At 49.4% G+C, this 7,507-nt stretch overlaps 1 protein-coding gene across 1 annotated transcript; it reads right to left on the bottom strand.

Annotated features, from left to right (window-relative positions):
• Positions 1–2,016: 2,016 nt before the first annotated feature.
• On the bottom strand, positions 2,017–6,997 carry Orai3 (ORAI calcium release-activated calcium modulator 3). The gene is made up of 2 exons (XM_028769418.1): positions 6,629–6,997; positions 2,017–3,470 (listed from the first exon to the last, which is right to left on the bottom strand). The coding sequence occupies exons 1-2, from the start codon at positions 6,854–6,856 to the stop codon at positions 2,826–2,828; spliced, it is 873 nt and encodes a 290-aa protein (XP_028625251.1). The 5' UTR covers positions 6,857–6,997; the 3' UTR covers positions 2,017–2,825.
• Positions 6,998–7,507: the final 510 nt, after the last annotated feature.

The raw sequence follows: 7,507 nt of genomic DNA on the forward strand, positions 1-7,507 counted from the left end.
CCTGACGAATCGGCGGCGACGAAAGCTGCGACAAGCCCCTGAGGAAAGAGGGGCGGAGCGAGGGGGGGAGGACGCCAGCCGGAGCTCGGGAGATTTGAGTGGTGCGTCCAACGACGCAGATTCGCGAGGCGGGCGGGGCAAATGAGTGGACAGGATGCGCGCTCCTTAGCTCCTCTTCCCTGCCCCTTCCTTGCGCAGCCCAAATGCCTATGAGGCTGCAGTGCAGATTCGCCACCGTTCTGGGCTTTGGCCGTCACCTCTTCTCACCTGCGGTAGAGTCAAGAAAATGACGCCTGGTTCGCCAAGCCCTGTTGGCAGAGTCGACCGCTATCCCTGGATTTTTCTTGGTAGAACAACTCAAGGAGTAGCCCACTTCCTACTTAGTGCGAAAAGGTTACAAAGAAAAAGTCTTCTCAGCGTTTCATGAAATTTTTCTGACAAGAAAAGCTGCCCAAATAATCCTAAGGTGTCGGGTAGCGAATCTGCGGATCCTCCTGTGGGCGGGGCTAATGAGAGAGGCGTGGCCAGGCGTGCGGAGCACGGCGTAACGGGCCGCTTCCCGTAGAATCCACCAAAACCTGGGAGGGATGGGAGGTGGAAAAATACAACCAGGAGGGGTGACTCAGGCACTTTGCCTACCGACGCACATAATGAAATGATCCGTTCCTTCCCGCTTTTCTACTCAGGCTCCTGTTTTTCAGACAGCATGACATCGAACTTGCTATATAACGGAGGATGGCCTCGAACTCCAGATCCTTTTGCCTCTATCTCCTGACTACTGGAATTACAGGTGTGCACACCATAACCGGTTTATAGCATGCTGGGAAATCTAACTCAGGGCCTTCTGCGTGTTAGGCCAGCACTGTAGTTATACCTCCCTTGGGTGAGTTTTAAAATGTTCGTTTTGGCTCTTAGGGAGGTATAACTAATGGTTAAAATTTAAAGCTGTCTCAGGGTTCTGTTGAGCTTAAAAGAGGCATAAAGACCTTTAAGTGGGTCCTATAAAAAGTAAAGGTCTGAAAGTAACCCAGTTATCCTTGGGCAGTCCTTAGGCAAGGGCTCCCTATGCTCATAGGGTTACGTTGCTAAGCTTAAAGACAGACCCGGTTCAGGCTTCACTTGGGAACCCGGAGCTGAGATTGTCCCAAGGTTCAACCCCCTTTTCATCCGGTGAATGCAGGCTCTCTGGTCTCTGGGAGAACTGCACTCTTGCCAAGTCTACTTCTGAGCTGAAGATGCCTTAAGTGGCCCCTCTACAAGAGCCTCTCATTACAGGATGCTGGGCAAGCCTTTGACTTCCCTTCGTTTCAGGTTATCCCTCCAGAATGGATGGCTATTGGTCACAAAAGACTTACTGCAACCCTCACAATAGTGGTAGGAAAAATTATTGGAGCCTGGTTTTACACATTTTAATTGGCCATTTCAAGTAATAAAAGGAAAGCAATCTATCACCATAAGACTAGACGGTAGGATATATGCTCTAAAATTATGAGGCTGAGGAGGGGGACAAGTATATGAAGGTACAGAAGATGAGGTTCCTTTTTTTCCCCCCAATTGAAGGGTACCAATTCCCTTTCTCTCACTCTTCCAGAAATCCCTAGAAGATGGTAAAGGTAATTGAGGTCATAGACTAACTCTGTGGCTGTGGTCCAGATCAGCCTCTCGGCCTCAGCTGCCTCTCTAAAATGGGAAATTTCAAACCTGTTTATTGAGATGTCTGTGAGGACTAAATGAGAGAACTTATGAATGGTCCCATAAAATGAAAGGATCATTCAAGAAAGAAACTTACATAAAATCCCAAGTTTAGGAACAAGAGTTTGGAGCCCTTAGTCTAAGAATAACTGTTACCACATTCAGTTTATCAGATCTTGTCAGCACCTGATGGACTCTTATCATCCATCAGGTACTTTACTTCCATGAGACCCTTAGACCTTACCCAAGATTTCCCCTTCATCCCATTCACAGCCATAGACCTTACCCAAGATTTTCCCTTCATCCCATTCACAGCCATAGGAATATATGTGAGACATACTTTATTTACAAAACAAGGTGCATCGAAAATTCAGTGTCAGAGCTGGATGGTGGTGGTGCATGCCGCTAATCCCAGCATATGTGAGACAGGTGGGCAGATCTCTGTGAGTTCAAGTTCCTGGTCTACAGAGAGAATTTCAGGACAGCCAGAGCAACAAACAGTGAGACTCTGGCTTGAAAAACAAAACAAAACAAAAAAATCAGTGTCTGAATAAGGGCTCTGCATTCTAAGGGCTAAATGTTCTCCCTTACAAACTCAACCAACCCTTGTCAAGCTAGCTGCACAATCTCTTGGTCTTCAAAGATCTCTCTTCCCCCAGCTCCGCCAAAGACTGTAAGTGCCTAGGGCAATGGGACAGACTAGTCACTAAGTGTGAAGTGGCTCATCTGAGGAGCCCATGTAAAATCTCTCCCAGAATGCCAACTGTAAAGCAGATTACAGATAAGCAAGGGCTGACTGCCTTGGGGACAGAAGTGCAGATGTCACCTTCCTGGAGAGGAGCAAGCAACTGCTCAGCACCAACAAGGACCTCACTCACTAAGGCCTCTTTCATCTAACCCAGGATCCTTGGACTGGGACAGTCTACTTCCTCTTTTGTTCCTCAAGCAGAGTAGCATTTACAAAACCGACTGGAGCAGATGACAGTGATCATCCCTGGGAGTATGGGATTCTGAGCAGGAATCTGGCTTCGACCTTAGAGCTTACAGGAGGTGGCTCCAGTTTAGGGCAAGGAATGAGGTCTGGAGATCCCTGGGGTTTCTGAGGCAATGCTTGCAACAGTCTAAAGCCGGGCTTACACAGCCTGCAGCTCCCCCTGCAGGCGACTGAGTTCCTCCAGCTCCTGCTTGTGGCGGTCGGTCTTGTGGGCCACCAAGGATCGGTAGAAATGTAGGGCAAAGGCCATAAACACTAGTCCCACAGGTACCATGATTGCCGTGGAGGCCATAGCTGCTTGCCAGCCTGGTCCATGAGCACTACCACAGACTTGCCGGGGTGGACAGGCTTTGGAAGGCTGCTGTGATGTGGCTATGGAAGCAGAGGATGGTGTCAGATTAGAAGCTAAACTAAGGGACACAGTCACAGGTGGCACCTGGGACATAGGTACCACAGGAGCTGGTTTGTCCATGGGTGCCCCAATGGGCACAAACTTGACCCAGCCCACCAGAACTACTTCAGCCAGGAAGAGAAAAGTGCCCAAGGCAGTAGAGAAGCCCCAGGCCAGCTCCACATATCGGTGGAGTCGTTGGTGTGGTGACTGATGGACAGAGTTGAGATTGTGGATGTTGCTCACGGCTTCAATATGGGGCAGCAGACATGTAGAGACCATGAGTGCAAACAGGTGCACAGCTACTAACACAGTGGTGCAGGCACTAAATGCCACTAGCAGGCCTGGTGGGTATTCATGATCATTCTCCAGCTGTACCTCCACCATTGCCACCTGTGGGCACAAGAAGGAAGACACTGAATCCCTGTAACATGTCTTCATCAGGCGTTTTGCTTTGCCTGTTTAGAATCATAACTGCACCATCCCTAAAACTTAGAGCAATGCCTAGAAGAAGATACTCAGCTCTCCCAACCCAGCCCCCTTTTTGGTAGTGTCTTGCTCTTATAATTTAGGCTAGTCTGGAACTTGCTGCATAGTGCAGGTTGAGCAGAAACTTGCTATCCTCCTGCCTAAGCTTTCCTGAGTGATTTCACCTCTGTCTCAAAGGGGCTGGCTAACATTTTTCTGAGCTTTTACCTGGTTATAACATCCTGGCTAATAAGTACAGACTCTGGCTGGGAATGTAGTTCAGTGGTAGGACCCTTAGCACTCACATCACCCTAGGTTTAATCCCCAGCCCATAAAAAATAAAAAGCAGACTCAGGCTGGTGTGGTGCTCCATGCTTTCCAGCATGGGGAAGCTCAAACAGGAGGATCTCAAGTTTGAACGTAGCCTATGCTTCTCCCAATGGTTGAAACTTCATCTCAAAAGAACCCAAAACTGCCTGGGGTAGTGACACATGCCTTTAATCCCAGAACTAAGGAGTACCAAGCCAGCTAGGGCTACGCAGAAACCCTATTTAAAAAAAAAATAAAAGTGACGATAGGTCCAAAGCAAGCAAAATCTCTGAGCTATTTGGGTCCATTCTTAGTTCTACAATTTGTAATTTCCTCCCAACAGCCTATTAGTCCAGACTTGCCTCAAATTCACTACCCTCCTACTTCAGTGCCCTGAGTAGGGTTACAGTCAGATGACCTTGAACAATTGTGTAATCTCTGAGCAAGTGCCTCAATTTCCTACCTGAAAAAATGGGGACAGTGGTCTCATTAAGAAAGTTAATACTAAACACTAAGTTCTATGACTAGAGCCAGGTACGGACTTTTAGAGTTGATGCTAATGTCTAAGGCACAAAAAGAGAAAACCCAAAGGTAGTAATTGCCAACTCTTAAAATTCAAGAAACTTCATGTTCCCAAATCAATCTACAAACTTGTCATATCTAGTCACACCAGGTCTGCATTCAAATGTGCCAGCTATCCAGGATGAATCATGGCTGTTCATCCTCAACAAGTCAGGGAGTCTCTTAACCATGACTTCACCCAGCTAGCCTGCACTCTGCAAACATCTGTGTTAATGGACAAATTTGGGATTTAAAGCCAGGCTGCTAAAGTCGAAATCTTGTCACTAGCTTGCTGTGCTGTCTACCATGCCTTAGCATCTCGGCCCTTTTCTTCTATGAACAACTGCCATCCAGTAATATACCAGGTACTGAACATTGAATGTCTGTTAAGATAGGATTTCATGGAGCCCAGGCTAGCCTTGAGTCTTTCAGTAGCCAAGGACAACCTTGGTTTTTTATTTCTACTTCAAGTGGTAGGATTATAGGGGTGCTCTACCATATATATATAATGGAAATTGAACCTAGGATTTCCTGAATGGTAGGCAAATACTCTACCAACTAGGTTAGATTCACAGCCTGTGAATATGATTTGTATAATGTTATTTTAACTTCAGGCCACCTGGGTTTAAGAGGATTCCCCCCGCCCCACTTTGGTTTCTTAAGGATCCCTGAGATTACTCTGGGGCTAGAAGGAAAGGTGCAGGAGTGCAGTAGTACTTAAAATAAAATTGAGTATTTTGGGGAATTGGGCCATGGCAGATAATAGGCAAGTGTGTTCACAAACAGAGATCTGGGCCAGGCTTAATTCTGGTGTCTCCCAGGGTCCAACCCAGGGTTCTCTTGTCAGGACCGGGGTGGGGGGGGGCAGACCTTGGGGCAGGCCTTGTTCCCAGAACCTACATGTTCAGCCTACTGATCCTCAGAGCAAACTCTCTTACACTGTCACCCCAAGGATCTGCAGCTTCTGCAGACTGCATTGTTCCTTTAGAAGCAGGCAGAGCCATGCGACTCAGACAGAAGTTGCTGTGCCCTTTTTGTGGTGCTGGGGGGGGGGGCTGATTCCTTGCAGTCAAGTGTCGTCCTCAAGAACTATGGGGATGTTCTGGGGGAGTCTGAGCCCCTTACAAGCACCACAGACCAAGAGCAACCTTTAGGACTACAGATCCTTTCATTCAGATATTGAGGTTGCAGACCAAAGGTATGTATTGACCTAAGCTACTTGTATAGGACTTCACCTTAGCTCCCTCCAAGGTCTACTTATACACGGGTACATTATGAAGGCCTACTCCCAGGCCTGCTTTCTCCTCCAAGTGTGAAGAAAACTTAAAACTAGGAGAGGTTCACTCCACACCCATACCCTGCTGAGAATCCTTGTTAAAACAGCAGCTTCCACCCAGTCTGGTTAGCACATTGTTCTAGAACCTCTTTTGCTAAGTAGAGTTTGTTCTAACACACCTAGTTCTGGGGGTCTTCTTAAGAATTCCAGATCCTCCCGGACAAAAGCTTGGCACACCTAAAGACAACACCTTCTATGATCTCACAACTTCCTACAGATGGCAACTTCCTACAGATGTTGGCTTGGGGTCGCACAGCTGGCCTTGTAAATAGGAAGGAATCAGGACACATCTGGGCCGCCGCACTCTGGAATCTTCTTAAGTCCCACCTCCCAGGGCCACTGCTGGGACCGTTAGCTGACATTATCCTCCCACACCTGCAGTTTATCAGACTTTTATCAGCTAGCTCCCTGATCAGCTTCCTTCTCTAGCAGCTTCCTCACTGGTTTTAGTTTTCCCGGCAATTCTAGCATTCTGTGCCTTTGAGGGTGAGTCCTTCAGTAGGGTGACTCTTCCATACCCTATCCCCCTTCCCCAATCTAGTTGATATAGGCTTTCATTCAGCTCTGCCTTTCAACTCTCGAGGACTTGGTAACTAAGCTACTTCTAAGGTACTTCGGTAAGAGACTTTCCCCGCACCAGTTTGCATCTGCTGAACTCTTCACTCCCTTCTTTCACTGCACTTCTGAGGCCGATCTTGAGTCCGTGCCTACTACAACCCTGTCCCTGACACAGAGGGCTTTTCCAGTTCCTAGGGATTTCGCTCCTTCTTTTACCCTAAAGAAACCCTTTTACTCAGTCCTGTACTGGGGACCCATTTTCTTGACTTCTCCCACCAGGTGCTTCACCCACCCCGTGTACCCGCCTCCCACCCCTCACCATGGCGAAGCCCGACAGCAGAGCAGATGTGCGGCTGGAGGCTTTGAGCTTAGCCCGGCTGAGGTAGAGGCGGCGCCAGCTGAGCGCCCGCAGAGAGTGCTGACTGGCCCCCATAAGGTCCAGGTAGCCGCGGTGCACGAACTCCCGGTACGTGGCAGAGCCCGCGGGGCTGTCCACCTCCGGGTTCAGCGGGGCCTGTTCGCCCGTGTCCCCCTCGCAGCCCTTCATCCTGAGAGTGGCTACACCACAAGCGCTGACGGTCAAGGAGGGGCCGAGGTGCCTTGAATCCCCAAGAAGGGACGGCCCAAACGCAGGCGGGACCCCATCATGGGCAGACCCAGCGGGAATAGTTACCGATCCGTCTAGAAGGCCCAGGGGCCGAAACAGGAACTGGGGCAGGGGCGGAGCCCGGTGACCACATGATTGGGTGGAGCCGTGAGACCGAACCCCTGCAGTCTGCCCAAGGACAGAGATATCAAGGGACCCCCCCCCTTAACCCCGACCCAGGCCACCAACGTGAATGACCAGACACAGCTACTGCTGGGAATTTGCTGGCCTCAGACCACCCAGTGTATACCTGGACATTCACAGGTATCCAGACTTCCACACTCCTCCTTGAACAGTCATCTCAGGAAAAGCAAGCCCATTTCCCTCCCAAAATGACCATAGGAGCCCCTTCCACCATCCCCACCCACCACTCAGACTCGACACCGCAGACAGACACAGAAGTCAGCGGCCCCGGCTAGATTCTGAGTTTTATAGCAAACCTTATTGTACAGACTTGAGGGGTTAGGGTTCCAGCCCGGCTGGGTCCCCCACTTGCCGTCTACCGGGGTGCCTACTCCCCTCCCACAAGCGGCCTCATCGTCAAGCCTTTCT

Source organism: Grammomys surdaster, unplaced genomic scaffold (assembly GCF_004785775.1).
Source record: "Grammomys surdaster isolate TR1022 unplaced genomic scaffold, NIH_TR_1.0 192, whole genome shotgun sequence".
NCBI classification, from domain to species: domain Eukaryota; kingdom Metazoa; phylum Chordata; class Mammalia; order Rodentia; family Muridae; genus Grammomys; species Grammomys surdaster.

Coding starts and splice junctions, on each gene's coding strand:
- Orai3 (XM_028769418.1), bottom strand. CDS start 6,856: ATGAAGGGCTGCGAGGGGGACACGGGCGAACAGGCCCCGCTGAACCCG. Junction 3,471..6,628: donor TGCTGTCGGGCTTCGCCATG/GTGAGGGGTGGG, acceptor TTGTGCCCACAG/GTGGCAATGGTGGAGGTACA.